The sequence below is a fragment of the Sorex fumeus genome, unplaced genomic scaffold (genome assembly GCF_029834395.1).
Source record: "Sorex fumeus unplaced genomic scaffold, SorFum_2.1 ptg000007l, whole genome shotgun sequence".
Classification (NCBI taxonomy): Eukaryota; Metazoa; Chordata; class Mammalia; order Eulipotyphla; family Soricidae; genus Sorex; species Sorex fumeus.
The window spans coordinates 47,163,440-47,184,207 of NW_026606064.1; the positions used below are offsets into that span (position 1 = coordinate 47,163,440).

Consider the following 20,768-nt stretch of genomic DNA (forward strand, 5'->3'; position numbering starts at 1 on the left):
GCCAGGGATGGAACCCATACTTGACACTTGCAAGGTAAATGCCCTACCCACTGTACTATCGCTCAGGCCCCTTAGATTGTTCTTTCTCATCTGCACAGTTCAGATGACCCACAGCTGTGTAAGAGTGACATGAAGTATTTGAGGTTTCTTGTGTGTATCCTTGGTGAACGGGGGTGGAGGAGGGCTACCTAGGCGTCTTGGACTGAAGACAGCAAAGTGACTGTTTTCATCCAACACCTTCTGGGTGCTGAGAGCAGGAAGACAAAAGGAGATTCAGGGGTCATGGCTAAAGTCCTCAGGAGCTCAAAGGTGGGCCAGAGTGATAGTACAGTTGGTAGGGTGTTTGCCTTGCATGCAGTCAAACTGGGTTCAATCCCCGGCATCCCATATAGTCCTTGAGCACTACCAGGAATGATTCCTGAGTGCAGAACTCCTGAATATTGCTGGATGTGACTCAAAAAGTCAAAAGAAAGCTCAGAGGTTAGTGGGATTGAGCAACAGGGAAATGAGATCAAAGATGCTTCTGGAGGGATGCCTGGGAAGGAGATATAATAAGGAACCCTAGGTCTCTCAGAGATGTTGGTCTCTGTTTCTGAGTCTTTCTTCTTTAAATCCAAGTAGTCTGTGTTACAAGATTGGGATGAATGTCAGAGGAGTCAGACTGGCTGCCACTTAGATGTGATTGGTATGCCATAAATGACTGACTTATTCATGGTTCTGGCATATTCTTTGACTTTCTGGCAGCTATGGAATGCTCTGGATATGGAGACAGCACATCCACATCCCTGTTTGACTGGGGTCTAGAGATCCTGAGGGAAAGGTTATAATCTTAGCCTGGGTACAGATATGACTGTGTGGGACTCCAGGTCTCCCCAGAAAGTGGGGGTGGAAGGGAGAAGACATGAATCTCCAGGAAGAATCTGGAGATGGGGCATGGAGGCTGAAGAGCAGGGTGCCAGCCCCTTCCATCAGCACCATCCCCCTAACTCCCTGTCATATCCCGTGTTCTGGCTTCATGCATTTGAGAAATGCCAAGCAACTGGTTCAAATTTGACTTACCCCAAACCATGAAGAGTGATGGAATTTGAAGCAGCCTGCCCAGCATCACACGTACCTGAAAAAAATTGGGATAATTTGGATTCAAATTGTTCAGAACCACATGCTTTGTATGTTGGAGGCCCAGGTATGAACCCCAGCACTGAACATCCCCCAACCACTGCCAGAAGTGACATTAAATACAAGTTGAAATGACTTTCGTACACAAAAACAAAAAAGAAAATGTTCAAGATTGAACCCTAATCAATATCCAGACATCAGACCTAGGGAGGGTCACCAACTCTTGGGCAAGAGCAGGTGATGGGACCCCAAATGTCCCACCTAAATGTGATGTTTGGATTCACCTTGCTGGAGGAATAGTTGTTTTACTGCCTGCATTAACTTTACTAATGAAGCAAGATGGTTTTTATTGAATGGAACTTATTTAGAAAGACATGAGGGGAAAGAGAGCAAACATGTTCAAGAGAGAGCATGGACTTCTCCGACACGCATAAATTTAATCAAAGAGAACTAGAGACAAGTAAGTGGCATACGTGTTCAAGGGCTTGAAGAACAAGCTCCTGCCTTTTGTTGGTGTGATTTCTAACTTTTAAAAAGTTCAGCCTTCCAAGGGCTGGAGAGATAGTAGATAGGGCACTTGTCTTGCATGCAGCAGACCCAGATTCCATCCCAAGCACCACAAATGTTTCCTCAAGCCCCTCCAGGAATGGTTCCTGAGTATGGAGCTGGAGGTAAGCCCTGAACATAGCCGGGCGTGGCCCAGAAGCAACCCCTCCACACACACACACACACACTTACAAGAAATACCTTCCTAGGTAACCATGCACACCAAGACCATAAATGTCAACACTGTTGTAAACACATTAATAGAACTATAATAATTTTGTTAAGGTTCTATTTTCCTTTATGGGCACCTGGGGGAAAGAAATGTTGAGTCTGAGCCTTAAGAGTTCACTGAAGGGGCTGGAGCAATAGCACAGTGGGTAGGGCGTTTGCCTTGCACGCAGCCGACGCTGGTTCGATTCCCAGCATCCCATATTGTCCCCTGAGCACCACCAGGAGTAATTCCTGAGTGCAGAGACAGAGTAAACCCTGTGCATCGCTGAGTATAACACAAAAAGGAAAAAAAAGTGCACTGGAGCCTGGTGTGGGCACCTCTTGCTCTGGGAGGCTCTGTCATGACTGACCCTAGGGTGGGCCACTTGGAGGCTTGTTCCCTTCTTCCCCACTTCCCTCACCTCCACCCCATCCTGCAGAGCTGCCTGGGATGTGCACAGAGCTCTAGTACAGCCTAAAACAGGCAGAAATTCTGACACATGTGTCAGCAGGGATGAGCCCTGGGAACTATGCAAAGCAGAAAGACTCAGACCCAAAAAGTCAGATGGGGCAGAGATAGAACAGGGGTTAATGCACCTCTTCCTTTTGATCTCCTCTGCTTATAATTCCCAGCACCAGCAGGGGTCACTCCTAAACACAGAGTCGGAAATAGTCCCTGAGCACACAGCCGGGTGTCGCCCCAACCTATCACAACACACACACACACACACACACACACACACACACACACACACACACAGAGTTTTTGTTTGTTTTGGGTCCTAGCCAGCAGCGCTCAGGGCTTGCTCAGGGCTTGCTCTTGAAGTGCATCCAGGGATCACTCCTGACAAGGCTACTGATAAAAGCCAGGTCTTCCCAGAGCAAGACAAGCACCCTATCTACTTTATTATCTCTTCAGCCTCTGAACAAGTTTTTCTTGTTTTTTGGGGAACACCCAGCAGTCCTCAGGGCTTAAATCCTGACTCTGTGATCAGGGGAACATATGGGGTGCTGAGGATGGAACCCAGGTTGGCTGTGTGCAAAGCAAACACACTACTAGCTGTACTATTTCTCAACCCCTTTTGATTGATTCCACTTATACCAGGTACATGGAACTGACAGTCACAGACCAGAAAGCAGAAAGGGTGTGTGGGAGCTGTGGGAGGAAGTATGGAGAGGGAATGTCTAAGGGGTTCAGAGTCAGGGAAGAACACTTTCTGGAGAAGGATGCAGTGGAAGTCACACAGCAGTGAGGGTGCTCCCGGCTCCTGGGAGTCAGGCATGGTTAGCACGGACACTTTGGCTGGGGTTCATTCTATCCCAGGGATAAACAGTGACCAGAACCAGCCACAACCATGCTGAGACCACAACCATACTAAGACCACTCTCCACACACATGAAGGTACCGGCAGAGGAACAAAGGCATGAGGGTCCCGGGGGCTGAGATCTCCAAGCCTGCTCGGATCAGGGCTGAGCATCCTCCACCCAGATCCTCCTCCTCCAGTAGGCAGGGGTCACACCCACCAACTGACCCCCAGCGCTGTGTAATCCAATCAACGGCCAAGACCCAGAGACTATAAAACCTAGCTCCCAGAAGCGCACGGCTGGAGAACCTGGCAGGCTATCGAATGTAATCTGCCCACGCGGCAGAGTCTGGCAAACTCCCCGTGGCGTACCCAATATGCCAAATACCAGTAACAATGATGGGTCTCATTCTCCTGACCCTGAAAGAGCCTTGAATATGGCACTTTTTAAAATCTCAGGGCTAGGATGAAGGAGACTTTACTGGTGCCTGCTCAAGGCAATCGACTAACAACAGGATGATGTGATTGTGAAACAGTGACAAGGAAGCACGTCTGCAGGCAGGTCCCGAGACAGGTGCCGTACCCTCCTGGATGAAGTACTTGAGCACCCCTGTGAGCTGCGGGTCCTCGTTGATGTTGAGGAGGTGGGGGCAGGTTTGCGTCAGCTGCCGCTCCTGGGGAGACACAAGAGCGGGCATCACACGACCAGCATTCCAGAACTCAGCCTGTCTTCAGAGCCACTCTAGTGTCCTTGGTCCCACAGGGGAAACCAAGGGCAGGGATGAGGTCCTGGCAGGCCCCTGTGTTCCTCTAGACAGGCTGCTCCGAAGACCCGTGTTTCTGACTTTCTTTCCCTGAGCTGCCCTTGCTTCACTTCAGCTTCTTCCTCTGCCTCCTGGAGTCCAAAGGGGTTACATTCCCCAGGCTGGCACCCGCCCCTCCTGGGGGCAATCAGTCCTATCTCCACTGATTACAGATCTCTCTTTGACTAGGAAGCTTTGATTGCGCAGGGAGAGGCCTGTAACAGTACGCAGGGAGAGGCCTGTAACAGTACGAGCCAAGGAGAGCGGAAGCAGAGAATTACAGTCCTTCCAGTGGTTTCTGACCACAATGAATGTAGATCCTGTATCGAAGTGCTCGGAAGGGTGTCAGACACAGCACCCCCTCACCATGCCCCACTCACCCTGGAGCCAAACCCAGGAGATGAGCAGGCCCTGGGCTAAGCAGACGTGCAAATTGCAAATTCACATTTCCTTCTGTGTTTTTGAGGGAACTAGAGGGTGTTGTGTTAAGCAAGTAAGTCAGAAGACCGGAAAGTACTGGGTGATTTCATTCATCTGTAGTAGATAGAGATAAAACTGCATGGGGTGTTTGATCATTGTATAAGTGAAACCCAAGCACAAAAATGTGTAAGTCTGCAACTGTACCTCATGATGTCTCACTATTAAAAAATTTTATAATAAAAAAAAAACCAAAAACAACAACAACAAAAAAAACTGCCTGGGGTGGAGTGATAACACAGTGGGTAGGATGTTTGCCTTGCATGCAACTGACCTGAGTTCCATACCCAACTCCAAATATGATTCCTGAGCACAGAGCCAGGAATAAGCCCTGAGCACCACCATGTGTGACCCCAACACCCAACCCCCGCAAAAAAAAAAAAGAGAGAGAGAGAAAGAGATAAAACAAAGGAATAGATAGTACTGAGTAATAAATGATGGCAGACCTTTGGCCTTGGATTAAAAGACTCAGATTACCAAGCAGCAGGGGAGGGGACAAGGAGGAGGGAGCCTAGAGGACAAAAGGACAGTGGTGAGTCTTGGCCCTGCATTCATGGTTTTGATGCGATTACAGCACCTCACCACCAAGAATGTAGGGCCAGAAAGATGATACAGCAAGTAAGGCTTTCCACACCACCAACCTGAGTTTGGTTCCCAGTACCGCATAAGGTACTTACTCCTGAGCAAACAGCCAGAAGTAAGCCTTGAGCACAGCCAGGGGTGGCCCCAAGATACAAAATATAAATGTAAACTAAACTATAATTTTTAAAAAATGAATGCAATTTTTTTAAGGTCTCAAACCCAGTCACCTCCTTTATGCAGAATATTGAATGCTTCTGTATGTGTATAATGGAAATTTATAATAATGTGTTTTAAATTTTATAATTTATACCATGTACTTTATTTTTTAAGTAACAAATCAATTTATTGTTTTAACAACATTAAAATGTAAAGCATGAGTATGTAAATTATACTTTAAACATAGTTAATAATATAGACATTTATTTATACAAATCTTTTTTTCTCCCAAAACTCATATGTATCAATGGTGTGTCCATCTTAATAACACTTTCTTTATTAACTTTCTTTTCTCTAACCAATGCAAAGTTTTTCAGGGGATAAATTTATAGATTTATCTAGCAATTTTCCTATTCCATGCATAGGTTTAAATTACACAGTATTAGGCTCACTCTTCAAGCCTCTGTTCTCTTTTGAACATATATCTCATTTGCTTGTCTCCATTTCTTTTTTTTAAATTGTTTTATTTCTAATTATTGTTAGTTTAATAAATTTTCTTGAGAAGATACAAGTAATTTTCTTAAAACACATATAGCATGTACTTTAAAGAGATGATTTTGCTGGTGTGTGGAAAGTTCTAAAAAAAGATGCCCTCCCTCTCTGCACTTAGGATGAACTTCCCTGTTCCATGCTAAGAAAAAACTGATTTTAAGGAACCCTATGTAACCATACTGACAAGATACCACCACGTGCGTTTGCCCCCACATTGCTTGAGCATGAAGCAAAGCAATGATGAGTTCACAGCAAAGCCCTATAAAAATAGGCTCTTGGATCCCTGAGCTTTGTTGAATGCCTCAGGTGCTTGCCTAGCTTAGACCCCCTGGTCTGATCAGTCGGTATAATAAAGACCTCCTTGTTCTCACGCCATGGATGGTCTTGGTGTGCTTGATTAAGCAAACACCCATTACAACATATGCTCCAAGCACCCCGTTATGCCTATGCCTCTGGTGAAGCAGAAAAATTAAAAGCAGAACCTCTGAGTGACCCAATCTAAGAGCTGGGTCAAGAGGAATAGGTCATACATTGCACAGTTATGACAAGGACAGAACAGGTGAGAAAGTCTAATCAGATTGTTTGAACAGGAACAGGGCCCTAGAAACAATTAGTAAATGTCTGTGTGGCACATAAGATAAATCATATTAATTTCTGATTCTATATGTTAGCAACCACTTCATATGTTAAGCAAAACCTTTTGTAACTAGCATATAAAAGCTCTGGATGGACAGTGCGTCTTTTGCAAACCACAACACCCAAAAGGAGAGAGAGAACAGAGGGGAATGCTTGCCACAGAGGCAGGGTGGGATGAGGGGATGGGGGGTGGGAGGGATACTAGGATTCGTGGTGGTGGGAAATAGGCACTGGTGGAGGGATGGGTATTTGATCATTGTATAATTGAAACCCAAGCACAAAAATTTGTAAGTCTACAACTGTACCTCATGGTGTCTCACTAATAATAAAAAAAAAGCTCTGGATGAACTGTGTTCTTACCCTTTTGGCGATAACCAGATTGAGTCTACATACATAAATAAACTGGGGTGGGGCCCTCTCTCTTCTCTCTCCAAGTGCCATTCTATTTCTTAGACAGATTGCTGTGCAACTGGAACCCTTGTGCCTTAATCTGAGAAGGCCCTCTGCTTTCTCGGATCCCCCCACACTGATGGGGCTCATATCTACTTTAGACTTCGCAAGGACTGAGAAGGCTGATGGTCTCCCACCACTCCCCAAGGTTAGGGTCACAGAGTACAGGGCCCAGACATGACTCCTCTTCCTTTCATTCTCCCCAGTCTAATTAGTTACCAACAGCCTAGAGTCCTATCCCCAGCCAGGCTGGCCAACATTCACCAAGCCTTTCTATTTTTTTTTTCTTTTTGGGTCACACCCAGCATTGCACAAGGGATTACTCCTGACTCTGCACTCTGGAATTATTCCTGGTGGTGCTCTGGGGACCACACAAGATGCTGGGAATTGAACCTGGGTCAGCAGCCGCATGCAAAGCAAACGTCCTACTTGCTGTGCTATCACTCTAGCCCCGCCTTTCTACCTTTTCCCCCTCTTTCTTCCCCTCATCCTGGACTTTCTGTCCCTTAACTCTGTTCATAACTTTATTATACATCACATGTTACATTTCACATATCATAGTTCATGTATCATGCACTTGCTGACTGAAAAAGCCCTCTCCCAATTCTTCACCTGCTTGAGGCCTCGTAGTGAGGGAGTGCAGCTTACCTGGGTAACGGCCTCGCAGTGCTGCTGCCACTCTTGCCAAGCCCGTTCTAGCTGCTGTGCCCAGGACATCTGATCAGTGTGAAAGCCCAGCCCTGGATCTGCCAGCAAACAGCCCTGCTGCTCTAGAGAGAGGGACGTATTTCAGCAATAGGTCTGCAGGGTTAAAGTGAGGTCCAGGATTAAAGGGACAGGACAGGGCTAAGGTACCTTGCAAGTACTTGCAAGCACCTTGCAGGCAGTAGACCCTGGTTCCATCCTTAGTGCCATATGTTTCCCTGTGCATTGACAGTTGTAGCCCTGGAGAACCCAAGCACCATTGGGATGGACCAGGTAATACTTAGCACCATAAGCACTGAGCAGTTCTGCATCCTCAGGCTCTTGCTTTAATTCAACAATCTGGTTTGCTAACAGTTGTTGGGAGGGAGATCCCTGGGCGCCCCTGACCACTACTGGAAAGCCAATACAAACACAACAGACAGAATAATCACCGACCACCTCCACTGTCCTCAGGGAGGGGCTGTGGAGCAGGAGTGAGGACGTGAAGTGCATTTCTGGATACAGGAGGCGCTGTGGTGACTTCTAGGAAGAGTGGCATGGAGTACCAGTCCGGGTGGCCACTGTCTCACAGTGCCTAGCTCACAGCAGTGGCTCCCGATCTTGTGTGGTATCTCTGGGCACTTTTAGAAGCACTGCTCTGCAGAGATGGATTTAAATGATTCTGTGAGGTCTGGTGACTGGACTCTAACTTGCAGTTGGGATTGAGTCCTTTCTCTGTCTCTGTCTCTGTCTCTGTCTCTCTCTGGAAGGCAGGAGGTGGGCATTACTCCACACCCAGCAATACTGGTGTGGGGAGATGCGGGAGGTGGGGGAGTGGGGGCGGGAAACGGACCATGCAGTGCTGGGGGTTGAAACAGGGTCCTCTTCATGAAAGCATGTGAGCTGTCTCTTCACCAGCACTGCCTTAGAAGAGGAGACAGCTGCTGACCTTTGCTTCAACCCTTCACTGCAGGAGGCCATGGACAGAATGAATGTCAGCGTGTAAGAGAGCAGGAATTAAAGACTCCACCTGGCTCTCCACATACAAGTTTCTCCCTTGCTCTCTTCTCTTTCCTTCCTTTCTGCTTTTGGACCACACATGGCAGTGCTCAAGGGTCACTGCTGGTTCTGTGCTTAGGGAATCACTCCTGGTGGTGTTGGAGATTGAGCTCGGATGGGTGCGTGCAAGACAAGGGCTCTCCCTGCTGAACTATCTTTGCGGCCCCACCTCTCCTATCCCCTTGATCTTTGCTTTTCTTCCAGTGCTAAGGAAATTTCCTCTGAATTGTCTGTTAAACTAGGAGCCAGTCATAAAAAGAACAGAAACAGTGTCTCCCCAAGGCGGTTACATACCTTACATTCCACACCAAGGGCATTGTGAAATGTCCTAAGCTTTGCTGAGGATGGGCCAGCATGCTCCAGTGACTTCAGCAAACCAGCGATGTGGGTGGCTATGACTGGTTGCCTCCTCTCCCACACTCACCCCTTCCTCCACCAGCCTGAGACCCAGCTAGAGGGTCGGGTGGACAGGTCTGCCCTTGGATAAACCTAAATAAAACCTATTGAGCTGGAAAACGGCTTCATGAGATGGAACATGTGCCTAAGCATATGGGAGCCCAGGATCAGATTCCTGGCACTGCTGGACCTAAGCAGGAATGGCCCCTGACCTCTGAGCACTGAGCCAGGAGTAGCCCCAAGCACAGCCCAGATGGGTTCCAAACAAACCAAAAGAGAAAAAAGAAAAGGAAAAAAAAGAAACAATGAAACAAGACAGAAACCAATTTTTCTCACACTTGCCTCTGTCTCTCTAATATTAGTCTTCAGGAAGTGAGAAACTGAACCTTGGATTTGGAAAGAAAATGATCACATGCAAAGCGGTAAAGTAGTTGGGGCAGAAACAGCAGCCTCTGGGGTCAGAGCAATAGTACAGTGGGGTGGCGCTTGCCTTGCATGAGGCAGACCGAGGTTCAATCCCCAGCATCCCATATGATCCCCTGAGCACCACCAGGAGCAATTCCTGAGTGCAGAGCCAGGAGTAACCCCTGAGCATTACCGACTGTGACCCAACCAAGGCCCCTCCCAAAACCCCCCATAAAAAAGAAACGGCTGCAACAGAAACGCATGTCCTGGGCAGGAGAGAGCACAGAGGTCAGGCTCTTGCCTTGCATGCAGTCCACCTGGTCCCCCATGCATGGATCTCGAAGTCCTGGTCACAGACAGACATGACCCCCCACCCCACCCCACTGTGAAACTCATGACTTACCACAGCCTGGAGCTCTACATATACCTCGAAGTAGTGTTGTTTAAAAAAAAAATTACAGAATCAAATGTCCTGGGGCTTGGGGTCCCCCCCTCAGCTCCTCTCAGATGTCCCCACTCTCTCAGGCACCCTACTGGTTCCCTCCTCTGTTACTCCTACCCTCAGCTTGCTCCTGACTCAGTTTACCTGCCATGCTGGAGCTCCTGCACCCTTGCAGAAGCTTGCTGCTGTCTGTCCTGGTCTCCCTCCTCAGCGTTGATGTGTTGACCACAGCCTTGTTCTGGACCTTTTTAGCTCTTCCGTGGGCAGAAACAGAGATGCACTGAGGCCCTGCACAGTTGGGGCAGTCCCCAGAGCACTGACCGGACACCAGCATGCATGGACCCGAGACTGTGAGTGTCCACATCCCTTCCAGCCCCCCGCTGGGAGAGGCCCTCCCATTCCAGGTCCCACCAGGCCACTCAGACCCAAAGGGGACTTGGGCAGCTCCTACAGTTCCAATGGGCCCTAGCAGCTCAGCCAAGGCCCAGCCCCAGAGCCCAGTCCTGAGCTGCCTGAGGGCACGAACAGTCAGTTCTACTGCTTTGGCGTTGAAGACTCTGAAGCGGCTGAGAGGATGGAAAAGGCTGAAGCTCTGCTCTGCACAGAGGAGCCCCAGGTTGGACCCCTGAGCACTGCTTGGGGGTATCCCTGGCCCTGAGCAGCCGAGATGCGTCAGCCCTCAAAGGCTGCCGTGGAGGGTACAGTGGTCTTAGAGGCTAACTACTTCTTCATTCCTATTGGCAAGGTGCCAGGGTATGCAGTGGATTCCAGCACTGCCTCTCTGCACTCTGCAGTGGCCAGGTGGGGCCATATCCAGGCTAAACATGACTTGCTTTTGATCTGACATGCAAATGTAGCTGACATCCTGTATTTTAATCTGAGGAATCTATCCACCTGGCGACTTCTCCCGAACCCCTCGGGAATCTGAGAGACAGAGGCTTCCCAGACAGATCACACTGATGAGACAGAGCTGGGCCTAAAGTCCTGGTACCGTTGTCATTCTTTACTGAGCATCATGTCTCTCGTGGGTGGCGGGGCAGGGAAGGATAGTGGGGCAGGGGAGGAGGATGGCTAGCAATGGTTTGTCTGCTAAGCAGAAAGAAACTAACCCATTTTTTAGATTTTTCTCAAGGTAAAAATTCAACTTAAAGATCTGAGCAGGGCTTTGGGTGGATGAATGTGAGGGGCTGAGGAAGGATAATGCAACATCTGTGTGAAAATGTGGGGCTCACCCCTTCAAGGGGGACACAGGGCAGACAGACTGGTAGGGGTGATCCCTTGGGGACCTGGTGACTAGCTCCCTTGAGCTTGAGCCCCGTGACGGGCAGAATTCTGCCAGGAATGATTCCTGTGTGAGTGCTTGTGGCCTTCACCCCAACTCTGAAAACAGGGCGTCCTCTCCTCTAGGGAGTGGGCAACTGGGAGTGACAGAGGGCAAGGTCCTCTTGTGGCCTGCTGGGGGAGCAGAAGGAGCAGGGCCGTATGGGGCGAGCTTTCCTTCTTTTATTTATTTTTATATCATTTTTAGGTTTGGGGGACAGCATCTGGCCGTGCTGAACGGTAGGTGACATGCACGGCAAGCACCGCCGTACTCTCTCTCCAGTCTCAGGTTCTCCTTTCTTACAAGGATCAGAAGGGCTGAGACTTGCCTTGTATACCTGAAGGTCCTGGGTTGAACCCCTGGCACTACTTGAGGGAAAGAAAAGTCAAGGCCCCAGCTCTGGACATCCGCCTGGCAAAGCCGGCTGAAGGAGCCTGTGCCCTCCCAGGGACTCCTCCTTGCTAGGAGAAGCTGCAGACCTTCAGGCCTCTCCAGAGAGTGCAATCTCGGTGGAAGCCAGGGAAAGCCCCAGAGTGAAATGCCAACTTCAAGGTTATCTCTTACACTTCTTCTCCCTCTGTTATCTGGACAAAAATTCCCTGCCCGAGGGGCCACGATGAACTTCAAGGGTTGGAACACATGCATGGGAAAGGCCTGGGTTCAAATGTCAAAACCTCATGGTGCCCTGAGCACCTTCAGAAGCTGTGTTGGGAGTAAACCCCCGAGCACTGCTGCAAGGTTGGAGAGATAGCACAGTGGGTAAGGCATTTGCCTTGCACGTGGCCGACCTGGGTTGATTCTAGCATCCCATATGGTCCCCTGAGCACCGCCAGGGGTAATTCCTGAGTGCATGAGCCAGGAGTAACCCCTGAGCATCACTGGGTGTGACCCAAAAATCAATCAAACAAACAAACAAACAAAAGCAACTACTGCTTACCACTAATCTTGACTGAGTCCCATGTGGCAGGAGGAGAAATTGGTGAGTGGTCATTGCTGTTTGGCAGGAAAACCCAGGGAAACTGACAACTAAGCATGCAAGCCTGGCATCGCTGCTCCCCCGTGTGCCCAGAAGCTCCCCTTCCTTCCACACCTGAGTTTAGCCAGGCTGGCTTGGGAGGGGAGCAGCTGCAGCTCCCCACACAGTGCTCTTTTTCACTTTATTTCCTCCCACCCCATTTTTGTTCTGCATTTTCCTGGTTCCCTTTCTCAAACACCATCTAGTATAAGGTACCGGAAGAGTGTGTCAGGGTTTAGAGCCTTGAACCACCTGGATAAGCCACATTCATACATGTACCTTTCAGCATATCTTAATGTCGACAAAGTTTCTGCATAGCAGATGTCAGCTGGACTTATGGCTGCAATCTGTAAAAAAAAAAAAAAGAAAAAAATTCCTTGCAGATTTTCCCTTTCCCTTAATGCCCCCTCCCCCTTCTTCTTCCCCTTCCACTTCTTTGGTTTTGGAGCTGTACTCAATGGTGCTCAGGGTTTACTCCTGGCTCTGTGCTCAGGGATCAATCCTAGTGAGGCTCGGAGATCATATGTAGTGCGCAAACTGAAACTCCAGATCAGCTGTGTGCAAGGCCAATGCCTTACCTGCTGTACTATCTTTCTGGACCTAAATTTTGTTTTTATATAGGTGGTATTGTACAACTAATATTCATGGAATATTTTGTACTTAAGTACTACTCAACTTTTAAAGCTCACCACATAATAACAGGCAGCTGGAGGATCTGACTTGCTGCTGACCTCGGTGCTGAGAACCTGGCACATTCATTGAGGGACCTAAATGACAGTTGAGGGCCAACGCTGGGGGAACTCACCTGTAGATCATCTGCCTTGTTTGATCGTTGGAGCCCTAGTAACACACACACACACACACACACACACACACACACACACACAACAATTAAATACACAGTCACTTGGACTAATCAAACTTACTCAACAATAGTTGGAAATGATCATGCTGGACAAGAACTGAGTGTTAAAAGTAGGTAAAGGGATATTCCTGATAACCTTTCAGTGTATTTCAAACAATAATGCCCAAAAGGGGGGAGGGAGTAAGAGAGAGAGAGAGAGAGAGAGAGAGAGAGAGAGAAGAAAAGCGAAAAGCACCTGCCATAAATGCAGCCAGGGGGTGGGTGAGTGGGGGGGAACCTTGTGACACTGGTTGGTGCTGGGAAATGTACATTGGTGGAGGTATGGGTATTGGAATACTGTATATCTGGAACCTAATCATGAACAGCTTTGAAAGGGTCTATCTCACAGTGATCCAATAAAAAATTTTTTTAATAAAATAAAATACCTCATTACTAGAGATCCACTTGTGTGGTTTTAAGTCTATTTACTGGCTTTGAATTAGTGTTCTGGAACTCAAATGAAAACAGAAATTTTGATGTTCTGAGCAGGGTCATTGGAGGTGAACAAGAGAATGTCTACAGGATGACTTCAATCTATGACCTGGAGGCCTTTCGCTTTATCTTTGTTTTGATTTCAGCCTGTAAAGTTTGTTTAACATTTTTGTTTGTATTTGTTTTGGGGCCACATTGGTGGTGCTCAGAGGCTACTACTGTCTCCGTTTTCAGGAGATGCTTTGGGCGGTGCTCCGGGGACCATGCAGTGAGTACCAGCCTCCAAATACAAAGCATGTACTCAGCCCAGAGTTATCTCTCCAACTTGGTAGAACTCTTAAAGCTTATATCATCCTCATCTAATCACCACAGACATCTTTTCAAGTTGTTATGCTTCTTATCTCCACTCTAAGAATGAAGAAAATGAGGTATTTGAATTGTTGTGCTGAATTGGAGTAGAGCTACCGATCTCTAGAGTTTGGACATAGCATCACAGACGCTTGTGTTTGGCTCTGGACATCATTTAGTGGCCTCCCTCCCTGACTGCCTACCTCACCCAATATTCTTTATGAGTATTGCAACAGCTCAGGCGGGGTCTTGCTCTGTAGACCTGGAGTCAGCCTCTCATCCAGATAACTTGGCACAGCAAATCAGATGTGTAAAACTAGATTTCAGGCCCTAACATTCAAGGTGGCATCTCAGGACCTTCTGTATTCAGGGTTCTGGGGGATGTCTCATTGAGGCCCAAGGTTCTGGACACTAGAAAAGACTTTTTAAAAAGCACAGTGTTTGCTCAGAGTTAGATGCATTTAAAAAGCTAGAGGGATCCCGCCTCCCCCAGATGGAACCCCGGTGACCAGAAGCCTCTACAAGCACAGCTCAAGTATGCGGGAACTAGGATTTTTTCTCAAATCTGCCGGGACTACAGCTCCCAGGTAACCTCTGATTCCGGAAGTCACGCCCACAGCCCGCCCCCCAGCGCCATCTTTACAACATACAGGCTAAGAGAAGGACCACATGGAGGGCGGGAACCACAGATCCCGGAGAAAAAAAAACAGGTTCCAAAAAGAGCCGAGATCACCGGCAAGTCCCAGATGGGGTAGGTACCGCATCCCGCCTCCCCCAGATGGAACCCCGGTGACCAGAAGCCTCTACAAGCACAGCTCGAGTATGCGGGAACTAGGACTTTTTCTCAAAACCGACATCTCTCTATATACAAAGTGATCAATGGGAAGTAAACCACCCAACCTTTCTCCCTGAAAATCAGAGTTAAGTTAGGAGCACGGCCACAGCCCCAGAAACACAAGGACTTAATGCAGAACCCAGCAGCTTGGAGCAGAAAAGTGAACGGACTATGCGTTAATCCAGGTCATCATGTCTGCCTGGAGGGGAAAGGGTGTTGCCCCATTCGCCCTCTCTTCTCTGGAAAGAAGGATGGAGGCCGCATGGGAACCTTGTGGACAGCAGGTATGAGCCGGGGGTGTGGGGGCGACTAAAACTTCATGGGAAGGGGGGCGTTCTGGTCCGTCCTTCACGCCCTACCGAGGTCACCAGTTGTCCCCCACGAGCGGCTCCCCAGCACGGCCACAGCCCCAGAAACACAAGGACTTAATGCAGAACCCAGCAGCTTGGAGCAGAAAAGTGAATGGACTATGCGTTAATCCAAGCCATCATGTCTGCCCAGAGGGGAAAGGGTGTTGTCCCATTCGCCCTCTCTTCTCTGGAAAGAAAGATGGCGGCCGCATGGGAGCCTTGTGGACAGCAGGTATGAGCCGGGGGTGTGGGGGCGACTAAAACCTCATGGGAAGGGGGGCGTTCCGGTCCGTCCTTCACGCCCTACCGAGGTCACCAGTTGTCCCCCACGAGCGGCTCTCCAGCACAGCCACAGCCCCAGAAGCACAAGGACTTAATGCAGAACCCGGCAGCTTGGAGCAGAAAAGTGAAAGGACTATGCGTTAATCCAGGCCATCAAGTCTGCCGGAGGGGAAAGGGTGTTGCCCCATTTGCCCTCTCCTCTCTGGAAAGAAAGATGGCGGCCGCATGGGAGCCTTGTGGACAGCAGGTATGAGCCGGGGGTGTGGGGGCGACTAAAACCTCATGGGAAGGGGGGCGTTTCGGTCCGCCCTTCACGCCCTACCGAGGCCACCAGTTGCCCCCCACGAGCGGCTCTCCAGCTCGGCCACGACTCCAGAACACAAAAACCAATTTATTAACTATCTGACTTTCAGTAGAAATACTTCCAGGGTCAATAGGTAAAATAGCAGAAATCCAAAACCAACATTTAATTCTTGAACCCAGCTGTAGAAAGCAAATCACTTCACAATGCTTTTTCAGCATGTCTGATTTGGGGGGGGTAAACTCTAAATAATAGTGGTGAATCTTTTATTGAAACAATGAATCTAATCAAAGCAGATAGAGTGTTAACTAGAATTCATCTGCCTCACAGGAACTGGGAGGGGTAGGGGGTGGGGTTTTATTGGGGTTCTTCATGGTAAAAAATAAGTATTGGTAAAGGGAAATGTGTTTGATATTTGCATGACTGAGACCTAAACCTGAAAGCTTTGTAACCTTTCCCACAGTGATTCAATAAATAAAAAAAAAAAAAAGCTAGAGGGAAGGGCTGGAGTGATAGCACAGTGGGTAGGGCATTTGCCTTGCATGCGGCCAACCCTGGTTCGATTCCCAGCATCCTATATGGTCCCCTGAGCACTGCCAGGAGTAATTTCTGAGTGCACGAGCCAGGAGTAACCCCTGTGCAAGGCCGGGTGTGATCTAAAAAGAAAAAAATAAAAGATAGAGGGAAAACAAGGCTATATTTGACTATTGATCTGGAGACCCAGGGCCTAATCTAACAGGGAACATTTCTCTCTTAATGAGCATAGCAGCTCGTAGGTCTGTGAGAAGATCATACAGATTCCTCAGTATGATCATAGAAAAGGGGGGAATGTGAGAAGGAGCTAGCTCACCTCTTCTCACCCTGGTCGTAAAGATTGTAGGGGGCAGCTCTAGCCATGAAGGATATATGACCTAACTGAAATAATTGGCTCACAGTACCATTTGGTGGAGGGCAGCTCTGGCCATAAAGGATATATGGCTTAACTGAGTTGTATGGATACAACACACCCATATTTTGTATCCTGTCTACAGGATACAAAATATGCTTTCGTAAGGTATGGGAAAACTTTACTTTCTTGATGTAAGGGAATTGGGAATGTTTTCTTAATTGGGAATGTTTTCTTGATATGTTGTTCTTGTATGCCATTGTTCGTCTTGAGATGGTTAAAGTTACTTTTGCCTTTGGAATTGTTTCTCTTTGAGCTTGCTCCTGAGGCCTGCACTCCTAGGATGGCTATATAAACTCTTGGCTGTAAGCACTTGGAGTTGAGCTCCGACCTGCAGAGTCAGGATGCCTCGGCCCCAACCAGCTGGAGTAGTTAGCTGGAGTAATAAAATCTCAATGTGTGGTTTGCATTCCCCCTACACTCTTTGTCTCTCTGAATACTGAGGGGTGGTCTTCAGTCCTAACAGGTCAACTCAGAGCTGGTGGCAGAGTTTTCTGATTTGCTTCTTTCTTCATCCGAAGCTGAAGAGCATTGAGTCCTGACTGTAACTCATTTCACACTGCCTGCCCAGGTCCCACACTCAGGACTGAGGGCCTGGCATCTTAGCTGGGTGACAGTGTTTGGCTACTTTCTAGATGAAATGCTTTCCTTGTATCTGACACACAGTCACATTCACTGCTATTTTGTTTGTTTGCTTTTGTTTTGGGGCCACAGCTGACAGTGACCAGGGCTTACTTCTGATGCTGCACTCAGGAATCATTCTTGGTAGGGCTTGGGATAGCATATGTGGTGCTTGGGATAGCATATGTGGTGCCAGAGTCAGAACTAAAGTTGACTGCATGCGAGATGAGTGGCTCTGGCCCCATCATTTCTAATTTTTTCATAAAATGACTACTGGCTGAGAATATTATGACATGACATTGTGAGCTTTGTTTTTTTTAAATTGTATTCTTTTTTATGAAAAAATAATAGTTTTCTTATAGAAAATCTAAAAACTATTGAAAGAATAATTTAAATTGAACAATATAATATCTTCACTTAAACACTGTACCATAATAAGTTCCATGAGTTATAAGATGATATGTGCACATTAAGAATGTGCTTTGTAACCTCAAAGTGCTACATCAGATGTAGAGAGAGAATGCATTTGCTTTTGTGGTGGGGGCAGGGGCATGGGCACACATCAGTGCTATGTTTAGTGAGGGGCTATGAGGGATCAAACTCAGGGCTTGCACATAAAAGACATGTGAGATACATTATTAGCACCATATACTGAAAATAATTTTGCTTTAAAGTTTTAAATTTCTATTTCAGTGCTCAAGGGCTACTTCTGGCTCTGTATTCAGGAGCGAGTGACCCCCTGTTGTGCTCAGGAGACCATATGAGGTGCTGGGGATGAAATGGGCTTAGCTGCTTGCGTGGCAAGTGCCTTACCCCTCTGCTCTGGCCCTGAGAATACTTTAAAATGACAGCCAGGGCAATAAGTGTGTCAGCCTAAACTATAGTAAGAAAGACACTTACCAAGGTGGTTCTGCTGTTCCCTCCCAGAGCAGACTGGAGCAGTTTGGTGAGAACAGAGTCTCTGTAGGGGATATGTAAGACTCTCTTCCCAATGGCTGCATCTGCCAGAGCACTGAATGCAAAAGAAAACACAAACCAACAAATTAAATGGATGCACCAAGAGGAAATCCGGCTCCCTGGAGATGTCAGTATCACACTCCGAATCCTTTCTTGGACCCTATCACAGGAGGTGATGCTAAATAAAGCCCAATTATTGAGATCACTTTCTGCATGGAAAGACGCCAGAGCAAGAGAACCAGTCACATGGACTCTGGTTCACTTCCAGAAACCAATGCCCCAACACTGTGGTAGAGCCAAGGAGACCCTCCACATGTAGCAGTCAAGGCACTAACCACGGAATGCTGTAGGCTACAGAGTCTGCGTGCTGATGTGCTCTTTGTATGGAGGAGGGCTGTGATCTGGGGAGAAGGATGGCTAGCAGAAAGATCTGAGGAGTGGGTTTCGGTTCTTCTCAACAAAGTGGGTAGATGCATGAAGTGGAGCAAGGGAAATCTTTTTAACAAATGGTGCTGGGAAAACTTATTAACCTTAGTTAAGAAATAAAGCATACTTCTATCTCACCACACACACAAACATTAATCCAAAGGAAATGAAGTCCTCTATATTGATCACATTTTTTTACAGAAAGAAAAACACTTTTATATTGACCTCAAAGGAGTCTTCAATGGGAAAATTCCACTGGCAAAAGAAATAAAAACAGAAATAAATGGGACTACATCAGACTAAAAAGTTTCTGTACTTGGGGCTGGAGTAATAGTACAGTAAGTAGGACATTTGCCTTGCACGTGGCCAAGTTGGATTCGATCCGGCATCCCATATGGTCCCTGAGCACTGACAAAAGTAATTCCTGAGTGTAGAGCCAGGAATGGCCCCTGAGCATCACCAGGTGTGACCCAAAAAGCCAAAATATTTTTTAAAATTCTGTACAGCGAAAGATAAAAGGTCTAAAATCAAAAAACTGAATGGAAGAAAATATTTGCATATCATACCTCTGACAGTGAACTCATACCCAAGATATGGAAAGTACTCACAAAGCTCATAACAAAAAATAAAAACAAAATGCAGAGTTGCTGAACACTTGCTCAAAGATGACATACAGATGGCCAATGGGCAGTGCAAAAGTGTTCACCTCCCTTGTTATTAGGGAAAGACAAATCAAATGACAATGAGATGTCACCTCACACCAGAGAATGGCCTATATCAAGTCCAGAAACAATAAATGCTGGTGGGCAAAAAAGGGGCTGTATTCTTTCACTGTTGCTGGGACTGTTGTTGGGTCCAGGCTATGAAAAACAGTTTGGAGACTTCTCTGACAAAAATTAAAATCTCATATAAGCAGCAATTCCATTCCTTGGTATCTAGTACAACAACACAAAAACATCAATTCATTAGCATATATCTACACCCATGTTTGTTGCAAAACTATTTACAGTAGATGTGGTTAGAACACAAGTGCCCAATAACAGATGAGTGGATAAAGAAATCATGGAATAAATAGAATGGAATATTTCTCTGCATGAGAAAAGATAAAATCATGTAATTCACTTCAACATGAATGGAAATGGAAGGTGTCATGCTAAGTGAAGTGAGTCACAAGGAAAAAGGCAAATATCTTTGTGTGGGGGGATATCTTGTTCATATGTAGAATATAAAGAAACCAATCAAGGGAATAGACAATGGCCAATGGAAACATACCCTGAGATTCTGCCAGCAGAACCGAGAACTGAGGCTGCCAAGGAAGGGTGTTGTAGGAGAAGGACCTAGAGCCAGTGGTAGAGGGCTATCAGCACTCTGGTGCCGAGTAAGGAGCAGTAACACTGTATGTCCAAAATAATCATACTGATATTATTGTAAATCAAGATACCTTAATTAAAATTTGATTACAAAAATCAATTAATTGGCTTAAAAGATATTTAGTGAGAAAAATCATAAAGCCATGATCACAGAAAGTGAACCTAGGACTATAATCAATAAAATTCTTGATACCCGACATTATTTTTATGGTGCAAATCCCTATCCATTATTATTTACCTGATAACATTTCCTAAATTGGTTAAGCTTAAGTTAACTCGTGACCCTTCCCTCAGTCTGTCTCCTTCCGATCCTGAAGATTTTTGCCTTTCACTTCCTGCTAAATCCACCAAATTGATACTGGATTGCTTGGTGAGACCTCTGTCCAGGAAGACCTATAGAAAAGCACCAGAGGACATACTGTTAGCAGTGGAGGCAAGCTATGCATGAAGTTGGTCTAGTTTACATTTTTGTTTGTTTGAATCTGGCTGTGGTCAGGGCTTACCCCTGGCTCATGGATCACTTCTGGCAGTTCTCAGAGGACCCTGTGTGGTGCAGGACATGGACTGGGGTCGGACGCAAACAAGGCAAGTACCTTAACCTCTGTACTCTCTCTGACCTCTAGTTTACATTTTAAATATTCCTTCTAATTGTATCTCATGCATGTAAAAGATATAAAATTTATCAGTTAAGAGGCTGTCCTCTATACAAAGCCATTTTTACAAGAAGCCATTACCAGGCTCCTAGGTCTTAATTGCCCTTTTTTGGTTTTACAAAACTATTTTCCAATTACTGTCCTGTCAATAGTTATTACTATGACCCCAGCTTTTAAAAATTAAGATAG

At 46.9% G+C, this 20,768-nt stretch overlaps 1 protein-coding gene across 1 annotated transcript in view; it reads right to left on the bottom strand.

The window, feature by feature from the left end:
• LOC130038878 (kinesin-like protein KIF28) overlaps window positions 1-20,768 on the bottom strand; it is a 76,593-nt gene that overhangs the window by 25,835 nt on the left and 29,990 nt on the right. The window contains exons 6-12 of the mRNA XM_056130688.1: window positions 20,165-20,319; window positions 18,074-18,185; window positions 12,434-12,501; window positions 9,963-10,072; window positions 7,481-7,602; window positions 3,760-3,850; window positions 1,060-1,114 (exon numbers count right to left, since the gene is read on the bottom strand). Of these exons, the coding sequence (XP_055986663.1) occupies window positions 1,060-1,114; window positions 3,760-3,850; window positions 7,481-7,602; window positions 9,963-10,072; window positions 12,434-12,501; window positions 18,074-18,185; window positions 20,165-20,319 (713 nt within the window). The remainder of the gene's footprint in view (window positions 1-1,059; window positions 1,115-3,759; window positions 3,851-7,480; window positions 7,603-9,962; window positions 10,073-12,433; window positions 12,502-18,073; window positions 18,186-20,164; window positions 20,320-20,768) is intronic.